General features: G+C 36.3%; 1 protein-coding gene across 1 annotated transcript in view; it reads left to right on the forward strand.

Moving 5' to 3' along the window:
* The window catches only part of ARHGEF12 (Rho guanine nucleotide exchange factor (GEF) 12), a 153,513-nt gene that overhangs the window by 95,541 nt on the left and 39,084 nt on the right, over positions 1 to 18,888 (forward strand). The window contains exons 7-14 of the mRNA XM_011927050.1: positions 2,543 to 2,721; positions 3,912 to 3,989; positions 4,186 to 4,305; positions 6,534 to 6,674; positions 12,355 to 12,429; positions 15,193 to 15,285; positions 16,775 to 16,885; positions 17,172 to 17,270. Of these exons, the coding sequence (XP_011782440.1) occupies positions 2,543 to 2,721; positions 3,912 to 3,989; positions 4,186 to 4,305; positions 6,534 to 6,674; positions 12,355 to 12,429; positions 15,193 to 15,285; positions 16,775 to 16,885; positions 17,172 to 17,270 (896 nt within the window). The remainder of the gene's footprint in view (positions 1 to 2,542; positions 2,722 to 3,911; positions 3,990 to 4,185; positions 4,306 to 6,533; positions 6,675 to 12,354; positions 12,430 to 15,192; positions 15,286 to 16,774; positions 16,886 to 17,171; positions 17,271 to 18,888) is intronic.

Below are 18,888 nucleotides of genomic sequence, written 5' to 3' on the forward strand. Positions count from 1 at the left end.
GATCCTCCCACCTTGTTTTTTGTTTTGTCTTGTTTTGTTTTTGTAGAGACTGGTGTTTGATATGTTCCCCAGGCTGCTGTCAAACTCCTGGGCTCACCTGCCTCAGCCTCCCAAAGCACTGGGATTACAGGCATGCGCCACACTACGCCTGGCCAAGATTTTATATTTTCTAAGTGCTTCACATATTGAATGGAAAATAGCATGACAGTTATAACAGTAGTAAAGAAAGTCACATGAGAGTCCACCACTTAAAATGTAACTTCCTTTTTCTTTGTTCTGGCCTGGTTTGGGCCTTATGTATTTGTTATTGTATCTCTTAAAAAAAAAGAGAGCGAGAGAGACAAACTGAATGAAAATTTTAAAAAAAGGAATTAAAAAAAGAATTTATGATCTTCTGCATCAGATTATTCCACAGTAAAGTAGACTAGAAATAAGAGACAGTTGTTTGTGATCAAGCAGAATCACTACCATTTTATTTAATTCTATTTCTCTGTATTGGGTGGATGGACATCTTCAGAAGAAATTTAATAAACTAACTTTTTTCTTGGCCTTTGTACTGCTGTGTGAAGCAACTATGAAAATTTTTAAACTTTTTAATCAGAGTACCAGTGCTCCAAATGGTCACTTTGATCAGCGTTCTTAACTTTATTTTAAAAGAGTGCAGTGATCAAAATTAGATCCCCATACTTGAATAAATTTGACCACTTATTTAATGAGAATGTGATTTATAAATTGTTATGTGCTACATAAATATGGTTTATGTTAATAAGTTTATGCCTGATGTCCATTGAGATGTATACAAACATTTCTTTAGCTTTCTGGGTTGTAGTTTTTGCTCATTCCAGTATAAATTTTACTTAAAAAATTAAATCCTGGGATTCTAGCAATAAATTACTTATCCAATAGTAAGGGCATAGCTACAAACTTAAAGTTCATCCTAAAAACCTTTGCATATCCAAAACATATATAAATTTGACATCCCTAAAGCCTGGGTGTATGTAACAGAGTTCCTGCGTGTCCTACTTTTTAATGTGTATTCTGGATATAATAAAAGTGATATCAAATCAGAGCAGTTTAGAAACAGCTAAAGAAAGTAAGGGAAAAGCTAGGAAGCTATTATAAGCAAGTACATAGGCAAGTGAGATATAATAGATGACTTTCTGATAGACAGCCATAAGATTGAAGAGCCTTAGAAAGTGTTTCTACGTAAAATTCCTCCAAATCATAACACTTGTGAAATAATTGATAGTGATTTCCATGGGAGGATTAAATTGGGAGACAAGTGTAAAATACATTTGAAAGTCCTATTGAAATGTCTAAGAAAAAAGTTTTGCTATATCTATTACTGACTCTGATTATGGTGATTTTTTTTTTTTTTTTTTGAGACAGAGTCTTGTTCTGTCACCCAGGCTGGAGTGCAGTGGCACGATCTCGGCTCACTGCAACTTCCGCCTCCCAGATTTAAGTGATTCTCCTACCTCAGCCTCACTAGTAGCTGAGACCATAGGCATGTGCTACCACGCCTGGCTAATTTTTTGTATTTTTAGTAGAGACGGGGTTTCACCATGTTAGCCAGGCTACTCTTGATCCCCTGACCTCGTGATCCGCCGGCTTCAGCCTCCCAAAGTGCTGGGATTACAGGCATGAGCCACCATGCTCGGCCTGATTATGGTGATTTTTGCTGTCTAGATTTTTCACTCCCATAATAGGTCTAATGAATTCCTGTCCATTCCTCCAAATGTTTTCTACTAAAATTTACTACTTATTATTGATTGTGTTTTTCCCTGTTATTGTAGAATATTTTTTGGTCATACTCATTTTGTAAAGTTAATTTAAAATTGCATTTTATATTCTAGCGTATTCACTAAACCATGCCTAGTTAGTATCATCTTAAAATACAAAGATCTAAGCCAGGTCCCGTGTCTCACATCTGTAATCCTAGCAACTTGGGAGGCCAAGGTGGGCGGAACACTTGAGCTCAGGAGTTTAAGACCAGCCTGGGCAACGTGGCGAAACCCCGTCTTTAAAAAAAAAAAAAAATCCCAGGTACTTGTGAGGGCTGAGGGAGGAGGATTGCTTGAACCCAGGAAGTCGAGGCTGCAGTGAGCTGAGATCGTGCCACTGCACTCCAGCCTGGGTGACAAAGTGAGACCCTGATTTTAAAAAAAAGATTTTTTTAAAATTACATTTAAGAAATTAATTAAACATAGCCACTAATAGATGGGTGATTTAAACTCTCCTCTAAATTAAGAAAATATATTCTTGGAGTTATAAATTTTATTTGCTTTTAAGTAATATCTGATCTTGCAAATAGTAACTTGCTATCTGAAAACGGCATCATTCTTTTGGATTTTTAGGGCAGTTGTAAAAGAAATGACAAATTATTTTTTTTTCTGTGGAGAAATGATTAGCAGATAATGGGACAGTCTTATATAACTGGATCTTTTAGAACTATCAAAGATTAAGTAGTAAAATGGTATAAAAAGTTTCTTGACAATGTTATTTTCCCTTCCCTTCCCTTTTTCCATCTCCCCACCCCAAGCTGGTTCCTATGTAGCTCTCACTGTTCAGGGACGCCCACCTGGGTCGCCCCAGATTCCACTTGCCGACTCTGAAGTAGAGCCATCAGTCATTGGACATATGTCTCCCATCATGACATCTCCTCATTCACCTGGAGCATCTGGGAACATGGAAAGAATCACTAGTCCTGTGCTCATGGGGGTAAGAATGGGGAAATTTCTTAGTTAAATACTCAGTCCTATAAGGATGTGTTTACTTTATATTAAGAGTGTTCAAGTATTAGGCTGATGAACTAATTAAATTTAAGGTTCTAGAAAACCATTTACTAATATAAAAATTACATAATAGGAATGATTAGAATATTGTCATAGCAGATTTAATTTAACAAGTATTAAACACCTGTCATATGTAAAACAATGTACCACCCACAAAAATATAGTTAAGGTACTCTTATGTTCAAGGTTATAGTCATCTTAGAATGTGTAATTTTAGGAGGGCGGGGATTTTGGTTTATTTTGTTTACTGTTATGTTTTCAGCATCTGAAATATTGCTTAGCATGTAGAAGGTGCTTAACAAAGCTTTGTTGATTGAGATTAAATCAAGAGTATACAAGTAACTATAATACAAGGCAGAATGTAGACATTATGAGGGCAAAAAAATACTAAGTTCTATGAAGATTCAAAGGAGAGAGAAAGCACATAGAAGAAGAACAATAAATAGAAGGAGCCAAGAAAGCATCAAATATTGTGGAGAAGTAGCTAGGATTTTTGTTTGGTTGGTGCCTGTTAAGGATGTACATAGTGGGAGATGAACTTGAAAATAGTGGGTTGACTATTTTGAAAAGTCACATCTCCCAAGCTAATTTACATGTAACTAGATAAGCAGTAAGAATCCATTCAACGTTTCTTTTTAAGCAAAAGAGTACATGATTATCCTAGGATTATAGGAAAACTAATTTGGTAAAATATTATAGGCTTGTGAAACAAGGAGGGATGATGGGTGATGAATTAGGGAGCTGTCTTCATATTTCAGGTAAGAGGTACTGGGATTTTGAGCTATGCATGGGGATCGATAGTAAAGATCCAAATGAGGGAAAGTAAAAGATACTATTCTTATACTAAGACAACTTAATTTCTCCAATATCAATATTTAATATTCTCTTGAATCCAGTTTAGTAAAGATGAAATAGAAGGGCAGACATTTCTTTGTAGTTTCTTGTCTTTTAAGTGTCATGTCTAAAAGTTTGTCCTCATAACCCAGAAATAAAAACCTAATAGGTATTGATAATTGGAGCCAAGGCAGAACTTTGTATGTCACATTTTCTCTATTTATTTTAGCTTCATTTTCTCTATACTGGTTGTTGTTTGTTTTTTATCTTTTTCTCTTCTAGGAGGAAAACAATGTGGTTCATAACCAGAAAGTAGAAATTCTGAGAAAAATGTTACAGAAAGAACAGGAACGGCTACAGGTATTAAATGAGAAGTAGGGCTGTGTACAGGCCAATAAAAATGTGAGTGGGCATGGTTGAGTTGGTGTTTATCATAGTCACAATCAAGCAGTATTGTAACCAATGCCATTAGTTATATTATTGATTAAGAATGGACTATTTCTGTATCTTTTTTACGTAAGTAATTAATTCTGAAAATATTTTTATAACTTTTCAGTTATTGCAGGAAGATTACAACCGAACACCTGCCCAAAGATTGCTAAAAGAGATCCAAGAGGCCAAGAAACACATTCCTCAGCTGCAAGAGCAGTTATCCAAAGCCACAGGCTCTGCTCAGGTAGCATTACTATTACAAGTGCTACCCAACTTTTTGCAGGAGAATTTTCTTCTGGGAATGTGTCAGAGAATGTTGCAGTTGACTTTTTTAAAGTTATTTTTCTAGCGTAGGACAACAGGATGTCCTGTTAAGGATGTTACAGAAGTAATGATTAACAAAAATAAATGTGGGCGTCTGGTTGTTTGCTTGCTCATGATAATCACATTTCTTTGTTCCATAATAATGTAAAAAAGAATTGAGTGCTTTTGCTTTGATGTGACCAACTACTAAAATGTATTTATATATATATATTTATATTTTTTTGTGGTTCATTCTGCCATCTTAAAACAGAATGGCAGTTGATATGTTTTTAAGTAGGAATTTAAGATTTTAAAATGACAGGCATTGAGCTAAATACATGGAGAAGCATTTTCTTATTTAATCTGCATAACATCTCTGCGGTTACTTATGGTTGTTTCCCTCCAGTTTACGTATATACTTAGAGTTAGAGAGATTAAATTACTTGTCTGAAGTCATATAGCTGAAAAGTAATAGAACTGGAATTCAAACCCAGTCTAAGGATTAAAAAGCACATTCATACCCTTAATGACTATATTTTTATTGTAATTTAAAAATAGATTTCAGTAGAATTTGCTGCTGTATAGGTATAAGCTTTAGAGATAATGGTCTCATAAGAAAAAAAAAAAAAAGCTCAGCATTTATATGTTAACCAGACTTACATTCTGTAATATTCAGATTTCGGATATGTAAAGCACCTTGTACTTCATCTTAAAGCAAAGTAGATAAATTGCCTATACATTTAAAATAGGTAAACACTGTTTATTTATCACTATTCCTGAGTTAAGTCTGAAGGGAAAGCTACATATTCGCAAAAGAATTATTTGAGATCATCTAGCCTAATCTGCTTACTTTCTGATTAAAGAATACATAGTTGAGAAACCTAGGGTCTAAACTGCTTAAATCATCTATACAAGACCATACAGTATGTAAGGTCCCCTGACATCCTAGTTTAGTGTACTTTTCATTCCATTTTTTTCGTTACTTTCAGTCCCACTAGCTATGTCACATTTTGCATGTTACACTTCAGTAATGTTGACAGTTTTATGTTATTACTAGACAAATACAATATTCTTACCCTATTTGGGCCGCTGTCTAAATCTTTATAACCTGGCCAGGCGTGCGTGGCTTTATAACCTGTAATCGCAGCACTTTGGGAGGCCAAGACGGGCAGATCATCTGAAGTCAGGAGTTTGAGACCATCCTGGCCAACACGGTGAAACTCCGACTCTACTAAAAATAAAAAAATTAGCCAAGTTTGGTGGTGCGTGCCTGTAATCCCAGCTACTCGGGAGGCTGAGGCAGGAGAATGGCTTGAACCATGGAGGCGGAGGTTGCAGTAAGCCGAGATCCTGCCACTGCACTCCAGCCTGGGTGACAGAACAAGACTCCGTCTTAAATTAAATAAATAAACAAATGCTTCTAACCTGATCTAAATGCTTATAATAATTTATGTTACAGCATTATGTCCCAGAATTGACCATTGATTGACATTCTTTTTTTTTTTTTTTTTTGTTGAGACGGAGTCTCGCTCTGTCGCCCAGGCTGGAGTGCAGTGGCCAGATCTCAGCTCACTGCAAGCTCCGCCTCCCGGGTTTACGCCATTCTCCTGCCTCAGCCTCCCAAGTAGCTGGGACTACAGGCGCCCGCCACCTCGCCCGGCTAGTTTTTTGTATTTTTAGTAGAGACGGGGTTTCACCGTGTTAGCCAGGATGGTCTCGATCTCCTGACCTCGTGATCCGCCCATCTCGGCCTCCCAAAGTGCTGGGATTACAGGCTTGAGCCACCGCGCCCGGCCTTGATTGACATTCTGAAGCATTGGAAGGTAGTTAACAAGAAACTGTAGGGTAATAACCTTTATTAATGGGCAGACAATATCAATTAACAAAACATTTTACCTTTTTGCTATATTTGTAAGTTTGAACTTATATTCTTTTTACCAAAATATCACTTGCCCTGTCTTTAAGGTCATGCCATTTTAGAATCCCAGAATTAGTAGTGACTTACGGATTTTACTCGTAGAATTTTAACCATGCTTGAGCACATCAGAATGTCCAACTTTTAACAGTCTCTATGTAGATTGTAGTACCACTCTATTTCTTTATGCAGCAAGTAATGAAAGTTTTCTTTTATGTGTTTGTGTGGGTGTGTTTTTCTTTAATCTGTTTTAGGATGGAGCTGTAGTTATACCCTCCAGACCTTTAGGTGACACCCTAACAGTCAGTGAGGCAGAAACAGATCCTGGAGATGGCCTGGGCAGGACTGACTGTAGCAGTGGAGATGCTTCTCGGCCCAGTAGTGACAATGCAGATGTATGTATTCAGCGTTCTAAATCTTTTTTCTTCTGTATTCTTCTTTACAGCCCCTTTCTAGATTTGATTTTAAGTAATATGAGTTAGAGATGTCTTAGCACTTTTTACCATCCCCATTTTTAATATACCAATTTGATAAACAGAAATCTGGATACTGTTGTATATAAGCTTTTAATTCCAGAGTTCACTTTTTCCCTTGAACACCCATTGCCAACTGTTTCTTTTACAGGGATGGAATTTCCCAGCAGGCATCTTGTTCGTGGGTAGAGAAGTTACTAATGCCAGTGCATTCTTACTGAACCGAGAGACCAACTGTTGATATCTTTAAGAGCATGTTAATATTCCATTTGTGGTCAGAGTGACTCAGTCTTGAATCATGGGGCACTTTGCCATTACCAAGAGGAAAAACCTTAGTCCTGTTAGATAGGCTTCAGTTAATAGCCCAGGTTTAGTAACAGCACTTTCTTGATTAACCCAGAAACTGCCAGATGAACATGAGTATCTGTTAAGATGATAATAAAACATTTTAAACTGTGTATGATGTAGCACCATGGACATGTGAATACTTAAAAGCTAAGTTCAGTATTATTTACTCAGCAATACTTTGTAAATTGTATGCAGTGATAGGAATAATGACTTAAATGTAGATCACCCTCTTTAAAAGTGATGAGGGAAGTAATCTGAACGAATGTTTTGTAATTGTGGGTCGTGAAATCAATTTTATGGGTTATATTTCTTAAAAAAAAAGAATAGGAAATACAGTGCTTTGCATATAGAAGAGATGTCACTTCTCGGGACTTCTGTTACATATACACACATCTACTATTTAACAATGTGAAGTTTCTCTCTTGTTGAAGGTTGTTTTGTTGTTTTTTAAAAAGGAATCCATGGTCTAAGCCATCAGTCAGGCTATCTCTTGAGGCTTAGGCCCAATGACCCAGTTCCTCATCCAAAAAACAAACTGAGGATTTGTGGGTTTTTATTTATTTATTTATTTATTGAAAGATAGTGATAGGAGTCTTGTGATTGGGTTAGCTAAAGGTTTTAATGGAAAATTTCAATTTGGGCTCAAGGAAAAAATGAATAGCTAATATTTGTTGGGTATATATCCCATACACAGTGATGTGTTTTATGTTCCTTAGTTAATTCTCAGAACAGCCTTATGAAGTAGTACCGTTGTTACTGTAACTTTACAAAAGAAAAAATTGAGTTAATTAACTTTAACAAAGGGAGTTAACTTTCCACACTTATTCAGGCAATAGGTAATATACTTCTGCCTAGCTCCAAAATACCAGTAATCTAAATATAAACAAAAGCACTGAGGTATGAAAATGCATAACATTTTGAGAAAGCAGTGAAAATTTTAGGGCAACCTGGCGTATTAGGGTTATAGATGAAATGGCTAGAGATTATCTTAGAAGCCAAATCATGAGTCCAGGTTATGAAGGGCTTCTGCTGGTTCTAGCAGTACATACTGCTTTTGGGAGTGCTTCTCGTACTCTTCTTTTCGTTTTAGTGCCGCGTCTCCTCTCTGTTTTCATGGCTTGTCCCTACCATGAGATGGGAAGTTCCTTTGTGTTTCCAAAGTGTAACAAATTGTAGGCATTCAGAGCAAATGATACGAATGAAAAATTTGAATTTTATCTTGTATTTAGAGGAATGTTGCAATAAAACATGTGACTTAGAAATATAACTTTATAAAAGAGTGAATTGTCGGCTGGGTGTGGTGGATCACGCCTGTAATCCCAGCACTTTGGGAGGCCAAGGCGGGCCAGTCACAAGGTCAGGAGTTCAAAACCAGCCTGGCCAACATAGTGAAACCCTGTCTCTACTAAAAATACACAAAAAATCAGCTGGGTGTGATGGCACACGCCTGTAATCTCAACTACTCTGGAGTCTGAGGCAGGAGAATTGCTTGAACCAGGTAGGCGGAGGTTGCGATGAGCCAAGATCACGCCATTGCACTCCAGCCTGGTTGACAGAGCAAGACTCCATCTCAGGGGTGGGTAAAAAAAAGAGTGAATTGTTGAGTATAGAAATAGGCATTCTGGTCAGTTAAGACTGTTTGACATGTAATTGATACTTAGTATTTGAATAAACGAAATCAATTAATAAAGTGGGCTTTATCTTGCATGCAGAAGAGAGGCACCATTAGAAACGTATCTGTGGAAAATAATTTGGAGTAAAGAGGGAGATCTGTAGGAAAAGAAGACTGCTTGGCTTAATAGGAACTTTAATAAATGTGTGCTGAATGGATAATAGTTAGTGTTTATTCAATAACTACTTTGTGCCAGAGGTTGTACCCAATGCTTTACAGATACTCTTTTTTAACACTCATAATAATCTTAAAAAAGCAGTATCACCATTTCATTGATGAGGAAACTGAGGCCAAATAAATAACTGAATATTGTGGAAATCCGAGTGAGAAATGATAAAGTCCAAGCTAGGCTGTCTTCTGAACACATAACACACAGGTTTAATTTCTACAAGTGTCCATTTGAGACTAAAGCTGTGTTGCTTTTAGCTTATGGATTTCCATGTTTGTTTCAATTGTATTGGAAGTATGGGGGAATCAGTCTGCTTTTGTTGTTGTTGTTTTAACAGTACTTTGAATTGCTGTTTTACATTTTATCTTTTGAATCAGTTCTTTTTTTTTTTTTGAGACGGAGTCTTGCTCTGTTGCCCAGGCTGGAGTGCAGTGGCTGGATCTCAGCTCACTGCAACCTCCGCCTCCCGGGTTCACGCCATTCTCCTGCCTCAGCCTCCCGAGTAGCTGGGACCACAGGCGCCGGCCACCTCGCCCGGCTAATTTTTTGTATTTTTAGTAGAGATGAGGTTTCACTGTGTTAGCCAGGATGGTCTCGATCTCCTGACCTCGTGATCCGCCCATCTCGGCCTCCCAAAGTGCTGGGATTACAGGCTTGAGCCACCGCGCCCGGCCTTGAATCAGTTCTTTTAACTTTTTCATTGTCTTCTCATTTTTATAAAATAATTTCCTGGTGGTGGTTGTGAAAGTTCCTGCTTTTGCTTACCTTGGAGAAGGCTTTAAAGAATGCCCTGATACCCAGTTCTCACAAGAGAAGCAACTTCATAACAAATCATCATCTAAAATTCAGAGCATCTCTCATTTTGATATTTCAGTTTGTGAGTGATATTTTTGAAAAACTATTTATTTTGGAAAATTTTTAAACATATTCAAAAGTAAAGACTAACATAATCCTCCTCAGGTCCCTGAGAACCTAGCCTTAGCAGTTTTGTTTGTACCCGCTATTCCTCACATCCTCGAAACACTGGATTAAAGTAAATCCAAGGCATTAGTTTAATAATATGTCTCTCTCTAAGAGATAAGTTTTTAAAATATGGCTGTGATATTCTTATTAAATCCTAAGAATTAATATTTTCTCAATACACAGTTTTATTACCTTGTTTTATAATGATCTTTTTACAGTTTATTTGATTCAGGATCCAGTCAAGGCTTTCATATTGCCATTGGTTGATAAGTCATTTTAAGTCTTTATAATTTATAATAGTTTCCTTCTTTTTTTTCCTTGGCCATTTTTTTTTGTTGTTGTTGTTAAAGAAATTGGGTCATATGTTCAGTAAAACAGTCCATTTTCTAATTATATTTTCGTGGTGTCGTATGACATGTTACTTTATCTAGATTTTCTGAAAACTCCCAGTTAAATCTACAAGTCTTGGTCACATTAGGTTTGATAGTTGTTATTTGGAATAATTCATGGATGATATTGTGTACATCTCATTATATCACATCAGGATGTGAATGGCTGTCTTACTGTGGTTGTAAGCTTAAGGTGTTTAGGTGATGTCAACATGATTTCCTTCATTATAATGTTCCCTATCAAATAGCTTTTATGAAATGTTTTCACATGGCCATTCGTGATCAGAATGCCTAGATCCATTGTTTAATTCTGAGTTTCAAAAGGATATTATTGTAATTTTGTCATTATTTCTGTATTTATTACACGGAGTTATGTTACAAGAAATGATTTCCCTTACTAGCTAATAGATTACCCTAAAATATAGCTTATGCAGAAAATGTAGGGTAAATACTTCCCTTGATTCTTTTCAGAAGAGTCTTTTCAGGAGAGATGATACTCTTACAAACTCCAAAGGTGACAAGTGGGAAGGGTATATGTGTGTAATATTTTGAACTCACAGATTTCCGTATGAGTTACTCTTTTTTTTGTTGTTGGTGGGAACCCTCTCAAATTTTCTCCTGTGTTCTTTTGACATGCCATGCCCCTCCAATATCTTTGATAGCTTTCTTGATTTTTGTGACAGAATTATTCTAATCTTTTATATATCTTGTCCAAGACCTGAAAGTCATTCTTTTCTCCAAGGTGGGGCATACATTTGAAACTGCTGTTTTCTCTTGGTGGCAGAAATATCTTGTGATACCACCAAGATAACTTGGTATATGCATAGGTAAAATGTATCTTCCCTGTTGGCATTCGTTAGGTCTCTGGTTCCTCATTTTTGGTTGCTCTAAAGAATGTCTCCCATTGCTTTGGGGTGTTCCTCATCTCCACAGAGTGAGTTTCTGCATCCCATATGGTTTATATTTTATGCGGTCCGTTCTCGGTATTTGTGGGCAGCATCTGTGGATTCAGCCAACCGTGGATCACAATATTCAGGAATAGAAATGCATCTGTACTGAATATGCACAGACTTTTTTCCTAGTCATTATCCCCTAGACAATACAGTGTAACAACTATTTGTACAGCATTTACACTGTATTAGGTATTATAAGTAATCTAGAGATGATTTAAAATATATAGAAGATTTGCATAGATTATATGCAAATACTATACCATTTTATATCAGGGACTTGAGCAACCATTCCCCCACAAATACTGAAGAACAACCGTATTGGGTATTATATAATACCATATAAATGTATTAAAATCCACCTTTCACATGAAGGGAGTAACAGAATAGTAGAAGCTTAATTGTACTCATAAGTAGGGCAAAATGCTTTTAACTTGAATAGAAAGGATAGTTTGAGAAGGTAAGGGTTAAGGAAAATAAATAAAGAGAGTTTGATTTTGGCCGGGCGCGGTGGCTCACGCCTGTAATCTCAGCACTTTGGGAGGCCAAGGCGGGCGAATTATGAGGTCAGGAGATCGAGACCATCCTGGCTAATACAGTGAAACCCTGTCTCTACTAAAAATACAAAAAATTATTTGGGCATGGTAGCGGGTGCCTGTAGTCCCAGCTACTTGGGAGGCTGAGGCAGGAGAATGGCGTGAACCTGGGAGGCGGAACTTGCAGTGAGTCGAGATCGTGCCACTGCACTCCAGCCTGGGCGACAGAGCAAGACTCCGTCTCAAAAACAAAAAAGAGTTTGATTTTGACATAATGAGTTTGAGGTATGCAATATATCTAGTAATTTGGTAGAAAGTAACCTCCAGGCCTGGAGATTAGGTAAAATTGTTTTATTGACTCTGTATTGTTTATCAACATAAAACTGAAAAGGTGAGAGAGTAAGTGACTTGTCGAAGTAAGGAAAAAGTAGCAGAACCAAGTATTTTATGAAAGATATTTAGTAGTTGTAAATACAAATATGAAATTCAGAGCAATTTTTTTTCACACTTTTTTCCCTCATTTCCTTTTGGTGTGCCTATTGAAATGAACTGAAGATCTTGTTTTTTTTTATTAGAGTCCCAAGAGTGGCCCAAAAGAGAGGATTTATCTAGAGGAAAACCCAGAGAAAAGTGAAACAATTCAGGACACTGTGAGTATGAAATCCATGCAATGAGAGTGCTGTCTTTAGCTTTCCTTATACTTAACGTATGATATAGACACATCTGATGTTTACATATTTTACTTTTTATATTTTGGAGAAAAAAATTAAATTTATTAAAGAAACTTAATAAAGATTTGAATAAGTCAAGAGCTATTCCATGATTAGTAAGTATTATTAGGTTCCTTAGCATTTGTCGTGGTGGTAACATAGAATGTACTAGTTTAACCATTTTTAAGTGTACAGTGGCATTAAGTATATTCACATTGTTGTGCGACCATCACTGCCAACCATCTTCTCCAACTGCAACTTGGTACCCAGTAAACACTAAGTCTACATTTCCCCGTTCCCCCTGGCCCCTAGCAGCCACCATTCTATTTTCTGTCTGTATGAATTTGACTACTTTAGATACTCAGGTAAAAAGAATGATACAATGTTTATCCTTTCATGACTGACTTCCCTCACTTAGCATATATCTTCAGCTTTCATCCATGTTGTAGCATGTGTCAGAATTTCTTTCCTTTTTGAGACCAAATCATATTCCATGACATGTATATATACCACGTTTTGTTTGTCTGTCTGTCAGTGGGTACTTAGATTGTTTCCACTTTTTGGCTATTGTGAATATGCTGCCTTGCCTTCAGTTTTTGTGGGTGTTTATCAAGAAGTAGAATTGCTCGATCTTACATATTCTTAATTGCATGCTTTTAAGCATTCTCATTTTATTTTCTAATTAGATTTGTTTACAGTTGTGGAGTAAAAGATACAATAGCATTTTGTAATGTTTTTATTGTCAGCAACGTAAGGACTATTGAAAAATCAGAGACATTAAATCAGTTATAAAATCAAAATTGTCTGACTACTGCTCTAAACTAATTTATGTTGTTTCACCTGATTTCTTTTTCTTTTTTTAAATTTTTGTAGAGAGGGATTTCACCATGTTGGCCAGGCTGGTCTCAAACTCCTGACCTCAGGTGATCCACCCGCCTCAGCCTCCCAAAGTGCTGGGATTATAGGCATGAGCCACAGTGCCCAGCCAGTTTCACCTGATTTCTTTTTTTTGGAATTATTAAAGCCTTGAGGTTAAAGAAAATAATAAGAGTTATTAAAAGGCAGAATGTGTGTAGGAGACTCAATATGTAGTGTTGCAATACAAGGAGGAAAAACTACATATACTTATTATTCACTCAGTTTAAAACTTGTGGATCTGTTTATACAGCTTCAGCTATAACTGCTATAACTGCTGTGCACATGACTCTCAAATCATAGGCCCACCCTTCTTTGCTGAACTCCATCCAGATCTTGCAATGTTAAACTGCTGTCAGATTTAAGCCAAACTCAGTTTTTTCCTATTTCTTCCAAAATTTTTATTCCGCATTGCTATATGGTCTTTAATTTTAGTACTTATGGTCTTCAGACATCCTGTATGTATGTATGTATGTATGTATTTATGTATGCATATATTTGTGTTTGTATATATGTATGACTGAGACAGGGTCTTACTCTGTCGCCCAAGCTGCAGTACAGAGGTTAACTGTAACCTCAAACTCCTGGGCTCAAACTGTCCACCTACTTTAGTCTCCCAGGTAGCTAAGACTATAGACACATGCCACCATGCCTGGCTAATTTATTTTGGCTCTTTTTAGAGGTGGATCTCTGTTTTTCCCAGGCTGGTTTCAAATTCCTGGCCTCAAGTGATCCTCCCTCCTTGACCTCCCAAAGTGCTGAGATTACAGGCCTGAGCTACTGTTCCCAGCACCAATGTTTATTATTTTATATATTAATGCCTCTGTACTGCCGTTTTTGTGCTGAATCCAGCTTTGTGAGTTGACAAATGGAGGAGCTATTGCGTGGGGAACTATCTGCCAATCTACAATTTATTCTTAGAATTTTGGTATCTGTTTCTGTAGCAGTGTTTGTGAGATTACTTGATGATTTTAGAGTATTTTATCAGTGATTTTTCAACCAAGAATGATTGTGCCTCCGTGGACATTTAACAAATGTCTGTAAACATTTTTGATGTCTAGGGCTTTGAGGCTGCAGTTGGCATCTGGTGGGCCCACAGAGGTCAGGGATGCTGCCAAACATCTTAGAATGCACAGGCTAGCCCCTACAACAAAGAACTCTCTGGCCCAAAATATTAACAGTGCCACAATTGAGAAACCCTGAATTATACGTTTATGAAAATTAATTAAAAATGAAAAAATAGAGTTCGATGATAGCCTTCAATTATGTATCATTAATGGAAATCTTGGGTTAGTACTTCTCAGGTATATTAACCTCTCTTCTAACTTTGTATTATCATTTCTGCTCTTATTTTTCCTTTGTCCTATTGTCTTCATTCACTTTTTCTTTAATTTTTTAATTGTGACCTTTTGTGTAAGCTCAACTTTATTTTTTTCTGTAAGAAGTTCTAAGTATGTATGAATTAATAAAAGAAGTTACAGAAGTGTACAGAAAATGTTAGAGTCTTACTCTATAGTGAGCAAAGGATATTTCCTGTTTCCAAGGGAAATGGTTTTTCCCCTACCCAAAAAAAAAAACCGTTGTTGTGGTCATTTTCTCTGCCAGAGTGGTTCATGGCCTTGAAAATTTGTGAACCCCTACTTTGAAAATAAAGTACTTCAACGGAAATAAACAAAACGAAATCTCACCATTTAAGTGAATCATGTCTTTTTGATGGGTTGGCTTTATTCTTTTTCTAAATTTGACCACCAGATAATTTTTCTGTTTCTTTTCCCTGAATGTTGCCAGGACACTCAATCACTTGTCGGGAGTCCCTCAACCCGTATAGCACCTCATATTATTGGAGCAGAAGATGATGATTTTGGTACTGAACATGAACAGGTGATGACTTTTTTCTTTCTAAAAAATAAATTATTACTTTTCTGCAGTGTCTGATTTGTTGCAAAAATGAACACTTTCTGGAGATTAAGATAACATTTGTAAGACTTTGAAGCTAAATCTTAGAACCAGTAGCTCCTTGGGTTAATTGCTTATTTTAGCTTTGACCAATAGAAATGACCTTGCTTTTAAAGCCAGTGAGAGGCCATTAATTTATATTTAAGTACTTCATTTCTTTGGGGTTGAGTGTGTTTCTTAAAATAGTATTTTTAAAAAAAATTTCACATCCCAGTTCATTGGTGGTATAAAGGAGTATGATTAGCTAGATTCTTGTCCTTGTATCTTGTGATCTTGCTAACTTCACTTATTATTTCTTGGTGCTTTTAAAAATAAATCTTTTGGAGTTTTCTACATAGATAAACATGTTGTCTGTAGTTTTTGTTTCCTTATTTTCAAGCTGTTTATCTTTTATTTCTTGTTCTTGGCTTTTTTTGCACTGGCTAGGACTTCTAGTATGAGATTGAATTAGAGTGACAAGACATGCTTGCCTTATTCCTGATCTTAGGGAGAAAACAGTCAGTCTTTCATCATTAAGTATGATGTTAGCTATAAGTATTTTTTAGAGGCTCTTTATAAGGTTAAAGGTTACTAGGTTAAGGAGTACTCCTGGTTTGCTGAGAGTTTTTGTCATGACTGGATGTTGAATTTTGTTGAATGGGATTATTATGTAGTTTTTCTGATGGTCTGTTAATATGGTAAGTTACATTGATTGATATTAGAATATTAAACTAGTCTCGCATTCCTGGAATGAACCCCAGTAGGTCATGATGTATTATCCCTTTGATATATTGTCGGTTTCAATTTGCCATTATTTTACTGAGGATTTTTTACATCTTTGTTGATGAGGTGTATTGATGTATAGTTTTTCTTTTTGTAATACCTTTGTCTGGTGTGATAGTTGGGTAATGCTGGTCTTTAGAATGATTTGGGAATATAAAAATTGAGATGCTAGTTTACATTATTATTGTTTTCCGTGTTCAGTATATTTAGGGATTATACAAATATTCTAGGATTTATCTTACTTAAAATCATACAACTTCATTTCCCACCATTTCTGCAATTAGCCCAGAAGAAAAGAATAAACAGCTATTTTATGATTGGGCAAAAAGCCTTCCACTACATTTCTAGAAATGTTGTTAGACTGTTTTTTACATACTGATTTGTATACATCCAAGCTACTTGGTAATCATCTCCTAAATTTCCATTCTCCCAAAGTGGTCTTTCTTCTAACCTATCCCCAAGAGATGGTTAATGTTCAGAGAAAGAGATTCCATAGCTTATGCTGCTAATAAATTTTAGTGAAATTTTTTAAATCTTGAATTTTTTATAGGGAGATCAAAGTGAAATTTGGATAGCTATGTTCAATTGAGCCTACTTTGCATTTAGTATTTGTATGTTGGAGTTACTGATGCATAATCATTTCTTCCTCTAGATCAATGGACAGTGCAGCTGTTTCCAGAGCATTGAATTACTAAAATCTCGCCCGGCTCATTTGGCTGTTTTCTTACACCATGTAGTTTCACAATTTGACCCTGCAACTTTGGTAATATATTTTACAATCTAGCAGATTCAGAGTTCTTCTGTTGATTCATCTGCCATAGAACTTTTCCTATCTATACGATGAGTAGGCAGACTTCTTTCAGTTTTCTGTATAAAGGCAGATATGAAAGATAATTAAAACATTATTTTTAATGACTTGGTTATATAGTAGTAACTACATTGTTTATGGTAACCTACCTGTTCCGAACATTCCTACTCAATGATGACATAGCAAATTACATTTTTCATGGTTCCTCATTTTGTCTTTTTCATTCCTGTCTCCACTACAGCTTTGTTATCTCTATTCAGACCTGTATAAACATACCAATTCCAAGGAAACTCGTCGCATCTTCCTTGAGTTTCATCAGTTCTTTCTAGATCGATCAGCAGTAAGTTGCCAAGTTAATGTTGTAATCTTTGCCTTAGTACATGGAATTATTGGCCTCCTGCTTCCAATCTTCCCTCCCATGTTTTTGGATTTTATTGTGCTTTCTCACACCTGTATTATTTTTCAATTATTGATTACTCTAGACTGTTTTTTTTTTTTTATCATTTCTAAATTAGTTTAGGCATATGAATTCTCACAGTAGGTTTTAGGGGATATGTATATACACACACATATGTATATATTTGTGTTTTTTTGCATGTGTACAGAGTAAGGAAATGAAAAAGGGAATACATATGCTATTATATATATATTAAGACCCAAGGAATAACACTTGAATAACTGAACTCTTGGTGGCCTCTGAAGTTTAGAGGCATAGTTTTTACTAAAAAGTGGCAGAAAAGATTATGCTTACACTGAAATAAATGCTGATAATGTTTTACTTTGTCATTAAAAGTGATAATAAGATTTTTAAAGTAGTAAGTTTCATTGTTAGTCTTGTTACAGGTAAATAGCACCTAGCCCTTAATGCATCCTGGATGATCATGCCGCAGGTCCCTAGTCCTTTCACATTTGCAGTTCCCTTAGATGACTGCTTCATACTTTTTCCCCCCTAAAACCTCCATCTCTTCCTTTCCCTAGTCCTTTCTCAGCTGATAACTTTGACCTTGTTGTTTCTCGGAGAAATTTAAAGTATATAGAAGAGAACTTCTACCAGATGTATCTTCTGCCTCCATTATACCATACCATGTACTCTACTCTTTCTCCTGATGCTATGGAGTGATTGTCCGTCTTTTTTTTCTTTTCTTTTCTTTTTTTTTTTTGAGACAGAGTCTTGCTCTGTTGCTCAGGCTGGAGTACAATGGCACAATTGCCCCTCACTGTAGCCTGTGTCTCCTGGGCTCAAGTGATCCTCCTGCCTCAGCCTCCCAAGTAGCTGGGACTACATGTGCACACCACCATGCCTGGCTAATTTTTGTATTTTGTAGAATTGGGGTTTTGCCATGTTGCCCAGTCTGGTCTTGAACTCCTAGGCTCAAGCAATCTGCCTGCTTCATCCTCTCAAAGTGCTGCGATTACAGGCATGAGCCACTGCACCTGGCCTCGATTCTCCGTCTTTTATCTAAGGCCAGCTCTGCCCCAGTTTACGGTGTATTTCCTTATACCTACTCAAAGACCTTACTTTAACAATTATCCTCCCTTCTCCTGCATCATCGGTTTTATATTTTCTATAGATAATTATTCACATTAGTGTGCAAACATTGTTATTTTCCCTTTCTAAAAACGAACACACAAACATTTTGGCTCTACTTCTCCCTCCAGCTCCTGTCCCATTTTCTTTGTATTCCTTTACAAAATTGTCTATACACTTTAACATTCAATTATCTACTCAGTGACTTTCCTAACCAACCTACCTAAAATCTCAACCCTTTCACTTTCTGTCACTTTTTCTGTTATTTTTATCCATAGAACTTTTATTTATTTAGTTAGTTAGTTTATACAGTCTGTGTTCTGTACCTGCAGCTTCCACGGAGTCAAACAACCATGGTTGAAAATATTCAAGGAAAAAAACAAAAGCCAATACCACAATAAAAAATGAAACAAATTTTTAAAAATACAGT

Source organism: Colobus angolensis, unplaced genomic scaffold (assembly GCF_000951035.1).
Source record: "Colobus angolensis palliatus isolate OR3802 unplaced genomic scaffold, Cang.pa_1.0 Scaffold7, whole genome shotgun sequence".
Classification (NCBI taxonomy): Eukaryota; Metazoa; Chordata; class Mammalia; order Primates; family Cercopithecidae; genus Colobus; species Colobus angolensis.